Source organism: Bos grunniens, chromosome 26 (genome assembly GCF_055505025.1).
Source record: "Bos grunniens cultivar Pamir isolate PY7600 chromosome 26, Bosgru_T2T1.0, whole genome shotgun sequence".
Taxonomy (NCBI): domain Eukaryota; kingdom Metazoa; phylum Chordata; class Mammalia; order Artiodactyla; family Bovidae; genus Bos; species Bos grunniens.
Window position 1 is genome coordinate 15,032,015 of NC_141190.1, and position 19,457 is coordinate 15,051,471.

At 40.8% G+C, this 19,457-nt stretch overlaps 1 protein-coding gene across 6 annotated transcripts in view; it reads right to left on the reverse strand.

The window, feature by feature from the left end:
* The window catches only part of MYOF (myoferlin), a 178,137-nt gene that overhangs the window by 56,193 nt on the left and 102,487 nt on the right, over window positions 1-19,457 (reverse strand). For all 6 annotated transcript variants that reach the window (XM_086378710.1, XM_086378713.1, XM_086378711.1 and 3 more), the window contains 7 exons: window positions 12,903-13,080; window positions 11,625-11,749; window positions 9,344-9,450; window positions 6,794-6,986; window positions 5,111-5,266; window positions 2,281-2,412; window positions 225-388 (listed from right to left, as the gene is read on the reverse strand). In XM_086378710.1, the coding sequence (XP_086234836.1) occupies window positions 225-388; window positions 2,281-2,412; window positions 5,111-5,266; window positions 6,794-6,986; window positions 9,344-9,450; window positions 11,625-11,749; window positions 12,903-13,080 (1,055 nt within the window). The remainder of the gene's footprint in view (window positions 1-224; window positions 389-2,280; window positions 2,413-5,110; window positions 5,267-6,793; window positions 6,987-9,343; window positions 9,451-11,624; window positions 11,750-12,902; window positions 13,081-19,457) is intronic.

Here is a 19,457-nt window from a genome sequence, read left to right on the forward strand (position 1 = left end):
TACATTCTCAGCTATATTGGTACCAAGTGCTTTTTAATATTTTTTTGTTTTATTATGAGACATTGATGACATCATTCAAGCTTCTATGCATTTCTGTGGACTTACTTCTGCTCAGCGAGTGTTATATAAATTTGATCAAGAATGATGATGGAGAAGATTCATTTATCAGTTTCTCAGGAAAGACCCCATTACCATCCTTTTTTCTCAGAAAATAGAAAACTTACCTTCTTTCAGGATCAACTATCCAGTCTCCTTCCCATTCCCAGCCTTTTGGAGGCAAAAAGAATTCCCTCTTGAGTTTTATTTTTCCTGTGACATCGGAAAATTTATGACGACCCACTAATCCGGAAGTGCCCCATTTTCCAAACATGAGAGCTTGATTTTCATACTATTAAAAAGAAATTGGAGAAACATAATCAGGGAGCAAGAAATAAAGCCAACATAAATTTTTAGGTCCATCTAGGACTTAGGCTAAACAATGAGAAGTGAAAAAGCTTTATATTGGGAAGGTATGGACCTAAATCGGACTATTACTGATTTTGCAACCTTGGGTAAATCATTCATCTTTCTAAGACTCAGTGTTCTCATCTGTAAACTGAGGATAACACTCCCTTTCTCATAGGATTATTCTGAAGTTCAGGTGTACAAATGATTGTAAGAGTGCTTCATAAACATTGATATATCATGCTAGTTGTTTCCACCATTATTTTGAATGGCTCCAAATAGTTCTCTGAACCTAATCTTTTAGATACCTACAAAAATCCTCAATTTATGAACATGTAGTCTTCTAAAGTTTGTTTATAAGTCGGCTGCCTAAAACATGGGGCACATTTCCCCACAGAAACAATATTAGAATTAATGGTATATATTTCTAGGCAGCACAAAGGACCCATCTGAAACATGAAGGTCCTTTAGTACCCAGCCTCTATGTGGTCAAAAAGTTCTGAGCCCTCATTGCTTCTTGAGTATGGTGAGTAGGCCAAGACCTTTCTGGAAGCAGGTTTTGTGGCAATGGCAGATCCAGGTTTATAGGGCATTCCTTTCTAAGTCAGGATTTATACATCTACAGTCTGGTCGGTTTTGCACTATGCAAACCATAAAGAGGGCTGAGATTTGCCAGTGGTGAGAGTCTCTGTGTCCGAGCCGACATCTCCATTTGTTGCTGATGAGCTCACTGAGAACATGATTTACATAAGTAGCTGGGGACTTTTTGGCTAAAGAAGGATGGAAGACATTTGAGTAGGGGCCTGATGAGGGACCTGGTTCGATTCCTGGGTCGGGAAGATCCTCTGGAGAAGGGATAGGCTACCCACTCCAGTATTGTTGGGCTTCCCTTGTGGCTCAGCTGGTAAAGAATCTGCCTGCAATGAAGGAGACCTCGGTTCGATCTCTGGGTTGGGAATATACCCTGGAGAAGGGAAAGGCTACCCACTCCAGTATCCTGGCCTGAAGAATTCCATGGACTGCATAGTCCATGGGGTCGCAAAGAGCTGGACATGATTGTGCGACTTTCACTTTCATTTTCAGGAGCCTACTATGTGCCAGGTAAAGAAAAGCAAAACTAAAAGATGGCCATGGGTTTTCTTGCCCAGCAAGAAGATCAGAGCTATAATCCTGAACCAGCAGTCAGGTATAGATAGTAGAAACACAATTACAATTTAGCTAGAATGAAGATAGTCTTCTCCTCAATTATTTGAGCATGAAGGCCCATCTGTAAAAGAATGGAATTCATCTGAAAATTGTCAGAAGACATCCACTGACTATATCTAATACATTTATATCAATAAGCACTTTGAATAAAAGAAATACAACTAACTCCACTTTTAGATGTAACAGTTTGTGAAAATTGTTTTCAAGGGTTTAACTCTAATGAGACCTTGGATAAACTAAGTGGATTTTTAACCCAGTGAAGGATTTACAAATTATCTCTTACTGTTTTTAAAGTATTCAGGCAGCATTTTCTTTGCCCTTGGGCAAACCCCTCTGAGGAATGAGTCTTCTGTGTTTTAAAGACTCCAGACACTTTGCTATACGGCAGAAAAGAGACCCCAAGCAGGTTCTCGAGGTTGGCACCTCTCAAGCATTCTTCACTCCTGGGGTGCTTGTGTGTGAATCACACTGGGGTGTCCCAACAAAGACCTCCAGTCAATCATTCCCAGCCCCCTTAGTGAAGGGCCGTTGGATGGAATTTTAGTTAGCGATTATGCTGGTGGTTGATTTGACATCTGAACTGAAAACATAACAGTGCTCCCCCACAAAAAGGAAAAGATAATCAAGTACCATTTCAGCAAAGACGGTGAATGTTCCTTCTGCGAAGCTATTGAACTTCTTCTCAACAGCACTTAAGCCCAGCCAGATGTTCACACGCAACTCCACGGGCACCTTCGGTCCGTTGTTTTTTTCTTGTGGATACTGAGAGATGTATAATAACATGAGCCGTTATGCCAGGCACAGCACAGACTGTGATATTAAGCTGAAAACAAAAGTGGACTGAACGTCTAATCATTGTTTTCAACAGTCTAATTTTGTTTGTGCAGCTAAAATATTTCCAAATGACCCGTCTACAAAGAGTAAAATAACAACTAAATCAGGAACGCCTGGGTGTCCCTGAGATCTTTCCAGGAGGCTCATGAGGTCAAAATTATTTTCCTAATAATACTAGGATGCTACTTGCTTTTTTCACTGTACTGACATTTGCACTGATGGTGAAAAAAAAAAGCAAGCGTGGATAAGACTCCAACCTCTGTGGCAGGAATCAAGGCAGCAACACCAAACCGCACTGGTAATAATAGTTTTCTTCATCACTCTCAATGAAAAAAACAAAATGCCAGTTTCACTTATGAATTCCTTTGATAAAGCAGTAAAAATGGCTAATCCTAAATCATGATATCCAAATACATGTCTTTTGTATGATGAAATTCTGCTGTGTATTTGTATCTATTTTGAGATAAGATTCTTATCCAATCAAGCTGTGAATTGAACTAGACTTTTTTAAAAATGAAATATCTTTTCTTTCTGAAACAGCAATTGGCTGCCCAATATGGTTATTCATGCTTGGATATGGGGCAGATGTTTTCTTGAACAAAAACAAGTGAGCTTGTCACGTCAAGGACAATAAGTGACTGTATTTTGTTGCCAATGATCAAATTCAAGGTTTCAAGTTAAAAATTAGAATTTTGGAAAGTTAGTTTCTGCCTCAGTGGGTGAACCGGATAGCGTCCCAATACATAAGAGCTTTTATTGTAAGTGATGTTAATGTGACTTTTTATTCTATGATGAAACGTGTCAACATTAGGAAGATTTGCCTAACTCAGGGAACGAATATTTTCCAAATGATGAAAGCTTTCTATTACTAAAATCAGGCATGGGTAAAAGAGCCATTCAAAGTACAAGGTAGACCAATGGATTTTAATGTAGCAGAGAATGGAAAGTTCACTGATATGGTTTCAGGTTCCATATGGCAGTTAATCTTTTAAAAGCTACCACTTGAATTTGGTGTTGTATCAAAGATAAGTACCCACAATTATCTGTAAAAGTTATTCAAATACTCCACCCTTTTCCAAATACGTATAATGTGTGAGGTCAGATTCTTTTCATACACTTCAACCAAGCAACTCAGAGCATCAGACTAAATGTAGAAGCAATTTTGAGAATTTAGTTATATTTCTGTGAATCCAGGTTTGCAAAAGTGCAAAACAGTATCACTCAGCATTCTGATTTTTAAAAGGAAATACAGTTATATTTTATAAAAATACATAGTTTGTTAAAATATAATTTATTTATTATAGTTATCTTAAAATAGATAAATACTTTTTAATGTCAGTTTTAATTTCTATTACAGTAAACATTGATAGATAGAACCATGTACACAAATGCGTTTGGGGTCTCCAGTGATTTTTTTTTTTTTTGAGAGTGAAGAGAGGTCGCAAGACCAACAACAACAACAACAAAAAACACTGACTTAAATGACTACCTAAACTAGATAATGAGTATTATCAATACATATATTGATATATGTATGTACATATATATACATATCAATACATATATACAACATTCTCTTAAAAGCATTTTGCTGTTTATGCACTGAGTTCTAAAACCCAATACAGAGAATACCACTCTGCCTCCTCTCTCACCCGCTGTGAAGTTTTACTTATTAATCAGTTTGCTTCCATGCAGTGCTGAGGTCAATTATAATTGTGGTTCTATCTTAAGTAAAATTTATTCCACCAAGAGACACTTGAAAGAAGATAATCACCTTGGTTCTATTTTCACCCTCTTGATTAAAGAGCAAAGAGTGCATTTATTAAAAGTTAGCAGATATCTCCCTGTTTTAATGGAACATTCTCCGGTGACTGCTTTTCTCTCTCTCGATTTTTCCCCCATTCCTGATATTCTAAGGAACTCAGGAGGAGTCTGGAAGGGAGAGGGATGTCAAACTTGTATCTAACAACTATTTGGATCTCTTTATTTCCATCCCCAGCCTCCTCTGGTTCTTCTTATGCACACAAGGGAAGTTCTTAATCCAGGGTCCTGGGATGAATTGATGGGTTCTACAAAGCCCCTGAATCATATGCAGAATGTTGGAGACATCTGAGATGTGTGTTATTTTGGAAGACAGAGCCAATAGCTTTCATCAGACTCTTAAAGGAGTCTGTGTCTCCAAATATGTTCAGAACCCCAACCCTAAAGTAGTAATTCTCAAAGTTTTTTCAATCTGAGGACCCATTTGATTAGAGCATAGATTGCATGGACTACCTATGTTACCTTTGTTTTTTTCTGCTTCCCACTCACTCACTAGTAGGGAAGGCAAGAGTGGCATTGCCTCACAAGAGACATTAGAAGTGGAAAATTCATGCCAGAAAGCAAAGCATTCACAATGCCATATTAATATTAGTGTCACAGAGACCTCTACGGAAGTGTCCTTGATTGAAGCCAGCAGACCTCAGGGCACTCTGGTAATTACCACCCTAGAGGAAGGACCAGAAGAAGCTGAAATGGATCAGGATCACCCTAGCCATTCAATGGCAGGCAAATTATAAAACAGCCCTTCCTGGGAACATGGGGTTTGCACTCAAGTACTTCACGTTGCACAGTGAGGAAGCCATACCTTCAGAAAGATGGTCTGGGTTTTCCCACAGTACTTCCCAGACGCATCCCCGCCGCTGGTGGAGTATAAAACCTGATGCGCGGGAATGCGTGCGTAGGCCAATCTCTTCTCTCCCCGGATCATCCAGATGATGATGTCAGGCATGCTGTTCTGAGGCTGCTCACAGGAGGGGATGAACAGGAAGCAAAGCTAGAGTCAGTCCAAATGCAGAAAGGCCACAGAGCCTGCAGGCTGGACCCTCAGGGCTCCATTTATCAAAGAAACAATGTGGTTAGGGCGCTGCCGAAATTTCTTCTGAGGCTCTTGGCTTCCAGGACCACAGGTTGTTGGCCTGTGACTGGCCAAAGGGAACAGAGGGCCTTGACTTGCCAAAGACCCTTTCGACAGAGAAACTGTGTGAAATACCCCCTTTACCTCTCCCATCATTTGAAGACAGACATCCACAGCAGTCAAGGGGTTACAGGCTTCATCTATTTCACAGGGCATAGACAGAGCATCTCTACCTCACAATCCGACATTTTCCAAATGTGCAATATTAACTTAGTTATTTAAAACCTCTTTTTTTCTGATTTTAAAGCTGATATAAGCTCACCATAAAAAACTTGGAAAGTAACAAAAAAAAAAAAAAAACTTGGAAAGTAACAAAGCATAGAAAGTGAAAAACAAAAATGCCCTGGCATCACATGTGTTTTTCAAATGTACCTCTACTCACAAACGTATTACACCTTGCCCTCCACCTCCCCATCTGTGAAGGTCAGGAGGGAGGGGGCTCCTGCTCCCTTGTTCTTCCAACCCACAGAGGTCAGTGTCAGCCGACAGTAATCCAGCACTCGCTGGGTGCCCCACACTGGGCTAAGGCCTTTTCATTCTTCATCTTCTTTAACTTCGTTAAGCAGTGCTGGAAACTGAGTACTACTTCTGTCCCCATTTATTTATCTATTTTAAATATGTCTTTCTCTTATTTTTGGTTGCGCTGGGTCTTCATCGCCACGTGCAGGCTTTTCTCTAGTTGGGGCGAGTAGGGGCTGCTCTTTGTTGTGGTGGGTGGTCTTCTCATTGTGCTGGCTTCTCTTGTGCTGTTGGGGAGCATGGGGTCTAGAGTGCATAGGCTTCAGGGGTTGTGGCACTCAGGCTCAGTAGCTGTGGAGTATGGGCTTAGCTGCTCTGAAGCCTGTGGAATCTTCCTGGACCGGGGATCGAACCCATGTCCCCTTGGCAGGTGGATTCTTAACCACTAAACCACCAGGGAAATTCTCTTCATTTAATCTATGGGAAAACTGACGCTTAGAGAGATTGAATACTTTGCCCAAAGTTACGCATGGTAGATCCAGGATTCAAAGCCAGGTCTTCTTGATCCCAACCAAAGGTACTACACAGATTTGCTACTGTGTCACTCTAATTGACATGTTCTCTGATTGTACCACGACAATGACAGCATGTCCATTATGAAGACCTTTCCAGGACAACCAACTCGAAATTCTTCTACCCTGACCTCAGTGATGTTTGTCCATTAGCATCTCAGTCCAGTAACTCCTTGATTTCATCATCCATCAGGTCTGCTCAATGTCTAAGATAATGTACTAGATTTTCCCAACACCAGTGGGAAAATGGCACCAGTGGGCTACCCCTGGTGCCATTCTGCAGAATCCCACTTCCATACCAGATGAAGTTTAAAAACCCTACCTCCTCAGTCAGCTGCATTAATTTATCGAGCCAGTCCTCAATTTCCACCAATGTGGACTTGACGTCTGGGACCTCAGACCGCATCCTCACAGCTGCCTCATGTATCTGAGAGAGAGCTCTGGATCGCAACTTTCGGATCTGAGTATCGAGAACCGTGACATTAGCTTTTCCTTCTGTGAGAGGTAACGTGTATCTAAAAAGGGAAAACAGAATATGCAGAATGGCTTATTGGGTTTCAGAACTATCAAATTCATTTATAATTGGTTTCAATCTTGCAAACCACACCAATTTCCTAACAGACTCTACAAGAGTGACCACATTAAAGCTGAAGGTGAATGTACATGGCTTTGGCAGAGCAGACCTGCCAGGCAGACATGCGCATGCAGGGGGATGAAAATTCCAAAGCAATTCCTTGGGTTTGACCCAAGACCTGTGGAATCACTGGGAAGAAGATGAAAACAGAAGCGACAGCTGGAAAGAACTGGCCTTCCCTTTTTTTGCTTCCTATGATCACTGTACAGACCCACAAAATGAAGAAGGAAGGGACATTTGGAGATTATTTAGCGGAAGACTTCTTAACCTAGGCCCATGCACCCCTAGGTAGTCTGCAGGAGGCCTCTGGAAGTCTGTGACTCCCTGAAACTTACAAAGAAAAGTGTCTGTCTGGGTTGGCATGCAGTGTGACATCATGATAAAGATGGCATCATGATGAAAACCAGAGGCTTTAGAGAAGAATATCTGGGTACAAGTCCTGACTCCATCATTTACTACTTTTGTGATGTTGACCAGTTACTGAATCTTTTGTTTTCCTATCCTCAAGTGTGGGAAAATGATATCTACCTTTAGAGTTGTGGTGAGAAGTAAGTAAATTAACATATGGCGAGCCTTTAGAGCAATGTCTACTGCAGAGTATGGCAACCCACTCCAGTATTCTTGCGAGGAGAATTCCATAGACAGAGAAGCCTGGTGGGCTACAGTCTGTGGAGTTTCAAAGAGTTGGACACGACTGAGAGTGTGCGCACACACACACAGTCTAAATGATGTTGCCATCATCACTGTCATCTCATCAGATAATCATAGGGGCCCATTCCCTCCTAAAAAAGCAAGAACCCTTTGTATAGGTCAAGCTCCCACTAGAACAGCTGAGCTGGAGCCAGAATTAGCCTTTTTCTGCCAGGGCCTCCCTCTCACCAGGGCTACTGATGGGGTCAAAGTGAAGTTGTCACCTGTTCCAGGAAATTCTACTCTCACTGTTTCTACCTAGAACTTTCATTGGTTAGAATTTCACCCAGACTCTTAAGGAAATCCTAGCTGACTTCCCTAAACATAAATTTCCTAAAATTAAAACACATCCAATTTGATTCTTCAAAAAAAAGTATAAATAAATATTTTTGTGTTTTGCTCAACAAGCCTTGAAATTCATAGGCATTTTCTACATGAAAGGTATTACCAAATGTTATTGTTTGGCTTCACTGGTAATTATGGCAATACATTAGAAGGGTTAAGTCCCTGAAATGATTCTTTGAGGCAAAAATATCAATGGAAGCTGTAGTTCAAAGGCCACACATAAGATGTTCAATAAATAGATACAGCAGTGGGAACCACGTGGTAGGAAAAGAAGTTAATAAACCCAACTCCGGGCCTCAGATGAGTCACTTCACCTCCTTGGGCTTCTGTTTGTTGGGCCTCTTTTGTAGACAAAATAAGAAGATTGGAAGAGATGACCTCTTAGGATCCAGATATAAATTCTCTGCATTTAAACAAGCTCCCCGAGGCGCTTTAATCTCAGCTGCATCACAATTACCTAGCCAAACCACTAGAGGGCGCAAGGAGACTGGGAGACAGTGTTAAGGCATTCGCTCAGAGGCAAGGAGGGTGGCGGGGGTGGGTGGACAGCCCTGGTTCTTACCAGTAGTGTAAGTTCTGAAATACTCAATATGCTTTTCTTTGGGGACTTCCCTGACCTCTGCTTTATTGGCCAACATTTAAAATGAGTTCAGAATGATCACTAATGCCCAGAGATCTGAACAGTTTCCCCAAGTCATAAAGGTTCTCCAGCTTCACCTAAGGAAGGCTTGGCCAGGGGACTCATTAGCCATCTGACAGTAAAGTAAAACCGCTGTTTCTGAAAATGTGTTTATGAATTAAGAACGCTGTTCTAAATGGTTCTAAAATTAATGCCCCACCATCAGGTCCCATTCTCTGTGGGAGCCAGGAGTCACCTTTCCTGGGGTGGTGGGCACACCAGGGCTGCCTGGAGGCAGAGGCCAGACAGACCAGCCCTCCCTGCTGCCCAACCCTTCCCCTGCGGCTGCACCCGGACGACTTCCTGGAGGGGGCCCCAGCCTGCCTCCTCTGCTTTGCAATTGGCACCAGCAGAAAGCAGAGCTTTTCCTGCTGGTGATTCAGACTCTTCCCTTTTGAGAAACTTGGCTGATTCAAATTATTTTTCTGGCAAATGCTAGAAAATTCTAGAGACTCTTCTGGTCTTACAGTTTAAGAGAGGGGAGCACAGCTGGGGATTCTAGAGTACAAGTAAGATCACTGTACCTTGTGTCTTCGATAACTTCATCCATGAGCTTATGCCACATTTTTGCCAGTTCGTTTGAAGGAATTTTACCTTGTATCCCTGCTTTTAGAGCCCCTATGTTTGATTGCTGAAGAATATGGAGAGGGGAGAAAGAATTGGTAATTGTGCATTATACCCGACAAAGGTTTAACTTTTATTTTCAAGAAAAATACACAAAAGGATTTAACAGAAAAATGAAATTTTTTCCTTCATTTAACATGTTCCCCACAGATTAACACTATTTTTCCTCAGAATGAAACCAACACCAATATATAAAGTAATAAGACAACCTTTTCCTGTAACTTTGACCTTTGAAATGAAGCAAATTTTATATATTCAGAAAGTAAATAAAAGAAAAACCAACAAGGATGGGGGAAGGAACCCTAAAATGGAATGTAGAACACGAACAAGTGAACCTAACTATATTCCACATGAATAACATAATACACTGAATTAGCCCAAGTAACTTTTGAGCACAATGATTCCCTCAGTTTGAAGGAAGGAAAGAACTGTAAGTATATCAAATTCTAATTAGATCTGTTTTATCCCAGTACTTTACCTATGAAGAACTAAACAAATGAGTAAATATACTGACGATAATGGAAGCTGGAGAAGGGAGCTATAAATATGGAAATAGGGAAGACTAGAATAAACCCCGTAATACTATCAATAAAATGGAATTGAAGTCATCCTTATAAACTCATTGCATTCAGTATACTGACAGATATAAAACATACATGTGTATACACACATACGGGTTTGTCTGCTGACAAGGCCTAGAAGCAAAGGCGTCTCAGTAGTAGTGAGCACTCCAGGACCCTACCAGATATTCTTCTTTACATTCCTCTCCCACTCAAAGGAACCAGGGCTCCTTAGAGCAAGTGTGGTTCCAGAGCTGGGCCACAGAAAGTATAAGATAAACCCAGCACGTATTACTGTGTCACTTTGAGCATCTACCAACAGAGAGGTTGAGGGAGAGCCCACCATGGTCCCCAGAAGTCTGACCATGGAAATCCACCCTCCTGTCCAGATTATTATGGAATTAGGACAGTGAAGAGAGCTGATGAAAAGACTGAAGATGAAAAAGGCTGGAAATACCCAAAACATAATTAGAATAGAGGTGTGACCAATTCCCACCTAGTCCCTTGAGATGGAAACTTGGAAATTAACACCACAACCACACTGTGTATCAATTGTAACTTTGTTATGTGGACAATTATGCCTAAGTTAAATGTACAGTTCTCTTCAATATTGTCTTTGAAGCATAAAACAACATTTTCAGATTTTGCCATGGGGTCTTAGCTCAAGTATATTCCAGGACCCCTCTGCACCGTGGTACGAGGCTGACAGAGGCTGGAACATCTTAGAGAAATTAATACTCATACAATTTGGAAATCAAAACACTAATCCCAGATGGATTCTATCAGTACCTGACAGAAATAACTTAGCATCTTTGACTTGATTAGAAATATCCCAACCATGTTTTCCTCCTCTCATTAACATCAACCAGATGGATAACCACAGATGTCACATCTATGCAAGTTTCCACCAGAGGGACTCTCCCACCTCCAACAAGAAAGTCCTCTGAACCCACTTCTTCCACAGTAGGGATTTTTACTGCTTTGACAGCAAAGCTCTAAGGGGCGCAATATTTCTATTGGAATGAACCATTCTCCACACCATATTCCACATACAAATTATGGAACAAAGTGTGAGCTGTCCTTCTACTTCAACATCCATCCTCTCTTTTCCACAGTAACTGAACTTGCGCCTGGACACACGCCTGTGCAGGCCTGAGACTGCATTTCCCACTCTCTTGCAGTAAAATGTGGTTGCATGACTGGATTCTGGCCAGTGGGAAATGAGGAGAAATCAAGTGTGTGACTTCTGGGTCTTTCCCTTGAAGGGAGAGCCTGGATCATCTTCTCCCCTTCTTTCCCCTTCCTTCCAACTGAAGGGGTGGTGTAGTGGTGAGCTGCTTCTCCCTTGCAAACAACGACAATGCCATAGTGATAGCAGAGCAACAAGGTGGAGGGGGCAAGAGCCTGGGTACCCCAGTACCACTGAACCTCCATACCAGCCTTGGATTACCTACCTCCACTGTTACTAAGGAAATAGTGTTCACCTTGCTTACCATTACATTCTGAGGTCTTGTGGTACCTCAGATACCACCTCAGTAGCCTAACTGCATTCTAACCTGCATTCTAACTAATACATAATTCACCCTGTTTGGTGAAAAGGAAATGTAGAAAAGAAACTCACCAGCCTTTCTGCCATGACTAGGAGCGTGTTCACAGCATCCAGGCGATGACTAATATCCTCCCAGTAGGAAGTCAGTGTAACAACTGGCTTCGTGTGGGCCCAAGGCAAGTAGTAATAGTAATTTCCTGGTGTAGAATATTGAGGGTCAGTGAACACTGGACACTTAACATATTTATTGAAGAGATGTACAAACTGGACTGCTTGGTTAATCATAGGCCTGGGGGTGTGGTTTGGAGTAGTCTGATTCTTTCATTTTATTTAATTAAGCAACTGAGGGATAAATAAAAAGTCCATATTCGTGCAGCCTGCTTTGAAAAATCTCTCTAAAAGGCCCTGGTAAACCTAGCACAATGATCTCAGGATCTTTTGGTGATTTGGGACCATGCATCTGAGCATCACTGATAATTACATAACAGGGTAGCAGAAAACAGAGCATAAGAGATTAGACTATATGTGTTTGTCCCTGAAAATGGTTATCCTAAGCAAATATTTTTTTGGAATGGGACAAGAAAAAAAAGAATTTCCTGTTTTTTGAAAACCTTAGTTGGATACATGGAATTTGGTATTGCTCAGAGCCTTATAAAGATTAGCCCACATTTGCTAGCTTAACACTACTTGCAAAAAATTAGCTAAAAACTGTGGCAACACTGTTGAGACATTGGATCAGAATTTCTTGCTCCCTTCTCTTTACTCTCCAACCATGTGTCCATATCTTTATTAGGGCATTCTCATACTCTGACTTCTATTATGATTTATTTTATACTCTAGAATGTAAGTTCTATAAAAGCAGGGACTATTTTCCATCCATCTTGGTTTGAATATAGCTATCTAATCCTCATGGCAACTCTAGAGAAGATGAGGGATAGAATGAAATGATGTGCTAAGGTCATAGTGCTGGGGAGAAACAGAGCGATGACCAGAAGTTGATTTTCCATCCACTTCAACTACTCAAACTAAAAGCAACTTGGGGCCAGGCAGGGCAGAGGCGGGCAGGGGCAGGAGCTGTTTTAGGGGAGGCTCAGTGTTCAGCTAGCTGCCATCTTATGACTTTACAAAACAGAGCCAGTGTCAAAATTGGGCATGGGAGAAGCCTTGAGATGCAGCCCCTGGAAAGGGGTCTGCGTCTAAACTCCAGCCACCTCTCTTCCCCATTCCACCATTCTACCACGCATATGCTGGGAATAACACCTGCCGGAGAGAGAATGCACTGCGTGTCTCTCATCGCATGGTGCGCCCCCTGTAAACGTGTGCAGGAGGGACAGCCAGCGTCAGTCTTACCATCAAATACAGCACGGCTATACTGAGTGGTTGATGCCAGAGGCTTACAAGTCGTGTCAAACTTGTTGCCGTAGTTCCCGATGCTGACTTCAAACTGAATGGCCTCGCCAATGTCTTGCAACATGGTGGCTGAATGGAACACAGCAGACAGGCTGTACTTCCGCCTTCGCTGATATTTCTGCAAAGCACCAGCAGACACAAGGCTCAGAGAAACTCTTTTTGCTCTTATTTACACGTGGAACTCTAGCAGTTATGGTTCTAACCCTAATAATTAGTGCTGAGTTAAATGCCAGGGGATACTGGCTCAGTGGTAAAGAATCCACCTGCTAATGCAAGAGACTTGGGTTCAGTCCCTGAGTTGGGAAGATCCTTCAGAGGAAGGCATGGCAGCCCACTTCAGTATTCTTATCTGGAGAATCCCATAGACAGAGGGGCCTGGGAGGTTATAGTCCATGGAATTGCAAAAGAGTCAGACAGGACTGAATGACCAAGTACAAGTAACAGATGACAGTGGAGAATATTCTTGGATGTAGCATTTCCCCTCATACTCACACAGAGGGCAGAGATAGAAATACCAGGATGTTCTTTGCAGAGTTGATTGCAATAGAAAAAACAAAATGAAAACAATACAAATGTTTAACAACAGGCCACTGGTTAAGCAAATTATGTTACATCCATGAAAGAAAGTCAACGTTGCTCAGTCGTGTCTGACTCTTTGTGACCCCATGGACTATCCAGGCCAGGATACTGGAATGGGTAGCCAGTCCCTTCTCCAGGGGATCTTCCCAACCCAGGAATTGACCAGGGTCTCCTGCACTGCAGGTGGATTCTTTACAAACTGAGCTATCAACATCCATATAATGGAGCAAAAGTTCATAAAAGGACTTAGGTAGATACATATGTGCAAACATGGGGAAAAAGGTGTATTTTTAAGTGAACCCAATAAATATATATTTTAATACCATCATATGCAAAGAATATGCAAATAAAGAATATAAATCAAGTTGTTAACAGTAGTTACATTGGGGATGGTAGAGAGATTATGGCTAATGTTACTAACTTACACATTTCTAATAATTTGAATTGTTAGGTATTCTGTAGTCATAAATTATAAGACTTTTACTGTCAGTCTCTTCAGCAAGTGGTGTTGGGAAAGCTGGACAGTCACGTGCTGGAAAGCATGCACATCAATGAAGTCAGAACACACCCTCACACCATAAATTGAAAACGGCCCAAAGGCTTATATATATAAGACATGACACCATAAAACTCCTAGAAAAGAACATATGCAAAACATCCTCTGACATAAATCCCAGCAATGTTTTCTTCAGTCAGTCTCCCAAGACAATAGAAATAAAAGCAAAAGTAAACAAATGAAACCTAATCAAACTTATGAACTTTTGCACAGCTAAGGAAGCTGGATCCTATGGCAGTTCTAATTTTAGGAGGACCCACCATGCTATTTTCCATAGTAATTGTGCCATTTTACATTTCTACCAACAGTACATGAGGTTTCCCTTTTCTCTGCATCCTTGCCAACATTTGTTTTATTTGCTGCTTGTTTTATTACTGGCTTACTGAGTGAGGGAGTTGAAACAGGGCCAACAATGACCACGTGGAGTATCTATCAGCCTAGCAGAAATGACCATGAGCCCTTCAGGCCTTCCTTCATTAGGGCACATACAGTCTCTTGAATCCCCATCCTGCCCTAAATCCTTGCTCAGATAGCATCTCGCCTTCTTTATGGATCATATTACCACTGATCTTCAGACACTTTTTTTTTTCAGTCAAAGAGACATGAAATGGTTTAAGTTGCTGTGCTTCATTATGTCTTGAGCTTTCTGCCATTTAATTTTGTCCACATCCAGAGTCTGTTCTGGGTTCTTACTGGAACTCAGTCTCTATATACTTGCTCAGCTTGGAGATGAGAACATGTGTTTACTATAGAGTAACCACATTGGCTGTGTGCTCCACTGGGAAATGTGTGGGACCTACAAATGGTAATATTCAAATTGCTTAACAAATTTCTCAACATAGCAAGTTTTGTTCAAAAACCTCTAAAGACGGAACTCCCAGTTCCATAGTCCTTTGCGTTTTGGAGGTCACATAGCTATCTTATTGGTGACTTTGTTGTTGTTGCGCTTTTTCCCTATGACTTCTCTACCAATTCGTGTACCACCATCTAAGTAGCAGAATAGTGACGACTTTCACTTCTAAAAAGCTAATAAAAATTATTTCACGCCTGAAGGATATTTATTAACTGATTTTCCTTCCCTTGTTATTCATCCATACCATGCATGACCTTAATTCTGTAAAATGAATCACCACCATGGGTGGGTCTTCTGCCCAGTATGATGCAAGAATGCAGAAATTCATTTGCAGAAGTACTTAACCAACTATTTCTAAAACTTTAAAAAAATTATGGTAAAACACACATAATGTAATCCAACATCTTAACTGTTTTTCAGTGCACAGTTCCATGGCATTGAGTACATTCATGTTGTTGTGCTACCATTACCACCATCCATCCACAAGAACTTTTTCATCTTACAAAACAAACTCTATCCTTTCAATATTAATTTCCCATTTCTACCTACTTTCTGTCTCTGTGAGCTTAACAACTCTGGAGTACTTCATGTAAGTGGAATCAAACAGTACTGTCCTTTCGTGACTGGTTTATTTCACTTAGCATAATGTCCTCAAGGTTTAGCCATGGTGTAGCATGTATCAGAATTCCCTTCCTTTTTAAGTCTGAATAATACTTCATTGTATTATTGAATGATAAGCTGAGACATATTAAAAGACTTAAGTGTTTATGTAAGCAAACATCCATTGGAATTGGCAGCAAAAACTGGAATTGCTTACGAGCACTCCAGGACAGGAGTGAAGAAAAAACCTTTTACAGCACACAGGCAGAAGGAAGGCAAGGAGATTATTTGATTGGCTATAACTTAAGTGGTTGCATTATTTGGGAAAGCCCACTTGGATATTTCTGGTTTGTTGTCCTTTGATTTCTTAATCTCGAAATATTGCCAAACCTCAGTTTTGGTTTGCTTAATGTAGGTTGCCAAGACATCAGAGCCACCTCTGTCTAATGGCCTCCTTGTTTGGTGGCTTAGTCGCTAAGTCATGTCTAACTCTTGCAACCCCATGGACTATAGCCTGCCAGGCTCCTCTGTCCATGGGATTCTCCAGGCAAGGATACTGGAGTGGGTTGCTGTTTCCTTCTCCAGGGGATCTTCCTGACCCAGGAATCGAACCTGGGTCTCTTACATTGTAGGAAGATTCTTTATGGACTGAGTTATAAGGGAAGTCCTAGCCTTCTTGTTTAATTAATAAAATAGTATGTATATACCACATTTTGTTCATCCGTTCATAAATTTATGAATTCATGGATGCTTCCACCTTCAGCTACTGTGAATAATGCTGCTATCCATTTGCTGTACAAATATCCACTTGAGCTCCTGCTTTTGATTCTTTTGAGTATATAACCAGCAGTGAATTCCTGGATCATATGGGCTTCCCTGGTAGCTCAGCTGGTAAAGAATCCACCTGAAATGCAGGAGACCCCGGTTCAATTCCTGGGTCAGGAATATCCCCTGGAGAAGGGATAGGCTACCCACTCCAGTATTTCTGGGCTTCCCTAGTGGTTCAGCTGGTGAAGAATACGCCTGCAATGCGGGAGACCTGGGTTTGATCCCTGAATTGGAAAGATCCCCTGGAGGAGGGTAGAGCAACCCAAGGTAGAGTATCCTTGCCTGGAGAATCCCCATGGACAGAGGAGCCTGGCGGGCTACAGTCCATGGGGTCACAGAGTTGGACATGACTGAGCAACTAGGCACAGCACAGCACAGCACATGGTAATTCTATTTTACACTTCTTGAGTACCATTTTAAAAACATCTGACAGTGACTGCAGTTTGCTGTCTTAAAGAAACTTGGGTAGACTGATCAAGATGGCAGAGTAGTAGGCCATGACGCTCACCTCCAAGGTATATAAAAAATGCATCTACGTGAGGAACAATTCCAACAGAGTATCTACTGAATGCTGGCAGATCTCAGACTCTGAAAGGGCAAGAAAATCCCCATGTAACCAGGTAGGACAAAGGGAAAAAGGAGGAAATAGAAGAAAGTAAGAAGGGAACCAGGAGGGGAATGTGCCAACAATGGGAGAAAGTCTTTTCAGCAACTGTTGGTGCTGGGAAAGCTGGACAGCTGCATGTAAATTGATAAATCTGGAACACACCCTCTCATCATACACAAAAATAAACTTAAAATGGCTTAAAGACTTAAAAGTAAGACATAACACTGTAAAACTAGAAGAAATCACAGGCAAAACATTCTCTGACATAAATCATACCAGTGTTTTCTTACCAATGCCTTAGTCTCCCAAGGCAACAAAAATGAACAAATGGGACCTAATCAAACTTAAAAGCTTTTGCACAGCAAAGGAAACCATAAAAACAGAAAAATAAAAAGATAAGCTATAGGAGAAAATATCTGCAATTGATGCAATCAATAAGGGCTTAATTTCCAAAATATACAGACATATCATACAACATGACTGCAATAAACAACCCAATAGAAAAATGGGCAGAAGACCTAGACATTTCTCCAAAGAAGAAATAAAAATGGAAGAAAAACAAAGAAATACAACTGGCCAATGAGAACATGAAAAGACGCTCACCATCACTAATCATTAGAGAAATGCAAATCAAAACTGCAGTGAGGTACTACCTCACACTGGTCAGAGTGGCCATCAGTAAAAGCTCTACAAATAAAAAAATAAATAAATAAATAAAAGCTCTACAAATAACAAATGCTGGAGAGGACGTGGAGAAATGGAACCCCTTACATTTTTTATGGGAATCTAAGTTGGTACAGCCACTATGGAAAACAGTATGGAGGTTCCTTATAAAACTAAAAATAGAATTACCATATGATTCTGCAATCCCACTCTTGGACAGATATCTAGAAAAAACCCACATTCAAAAAGATACATGCACCCCTTGTTCACAGCAACACTATTCACAATAGTCAAGACATGGACACAACCTAGACGTCCATCAACAGAGGAAGGGATAAGGAAGATGTGGTACACACGTACAATGGAATACCACTCAGCCATGAAAAGGAAGGAAATTGGGTCATTTGTAGAGACGTGGATGAACCTACAGACTGTCATAGAGAGAAGTAAGTCAGAAAGAGAAAAACAAATACTATATAATGTCACCTATATGTGGAATGTAAAATAGTACACAAATGAACCCATCTACAAAACACAGACTCATGGACATAGAGAATAGACTTGTCGTTACCAAGGGGGAGAGGGTTGGGGGTGGACTGGGAGGTTAGCAGATGTAAGCTATTACACATGGACTGCATAAACAGCATAAATATATGTCCTATGGTATAGCACAGAGAATTATATTCAGTATTCTATGATGGAAAATAATATTTTTAAAAAGAATGTATATATGTATAAATGAATCACTTTGCTGTACATAGGTAATTAGACAACATTATAAATCAACTATACTTTCAAAAAACAAAACAAAAAACCCTTGGGACATCCCACTATTACAAAACCTCCATTTTGGTTCAAGAAATTTTTGACATGGTATAACTGAAACATCCCAAAGTATTTCATTAGAAACCCCTCTGAGTCTCAAACTTTTCTGAAAGCCTTTCTAAAACATTGGTTTGCAACCTTAGCTATGTATTGAAAGACACCTGAAGAGCTTTAAATTATACTTATAGCTGGGCCCCATCTTCTGGAGCTTATGCTTTAAAAGCTTCTCTACCTGAGTCCACTTTCACTTTGGTAGACAGGGGACTGGAAGACTTTTGTCCCTTATCAGGAGTTTCCTTAAATACCTACAACTAAGTCCCCTGAAAAATCTATGGTTCCAAAGTGCTGTGGAAATTCTAGGTTTGGTTTAAATTGCATGAAAATTAAAAGTAGGAAGTTATTTGTATTAGTCAGACCTTGTATATATACAGCATGACTTGTTCTTTGTAAACCATCTAGGATCCTATCAGAGAAGGGAAGGAACAAAAATATGAAACATAATTTGGAGCCTAGGTCAGGGCTCAGAAAGAATGATTGGTATTTAAGCTGGAGCCACCTGTTACTGCTCTAGCTTAAATAGACGGGAAAAAAATGTAAACAGTGATAGACTTTATTTTCTTAGGCTCCAAAACCATTGTGGACGGTGACTGCAGCCATGAAATAAAAATGACACTTGTATCTTGGAAGAAAAGCTATGACAAATCTAAACAGCATATTAAAAAGCAGAGACATTACTTTGCCAACAAAGGTCCATATAGTCAAAGCTATGGTTTTTCCCATAGTCATGTATGGATATGAGATTTGGACCATAAAGAAGGCTGAGCACTGAAGAATTGATGCTTTCAAACTTTGGTGTTGGAGAAGACTCTTGAGAGTCCCTTGGACTGTAAGGAGATCAAACCAGTCAACTCAACACTAAAGGAAATCAATACTGAATATTCATTGGAAGGACTCATGCTGAAGCTCCAATACTTTGGCCACCTG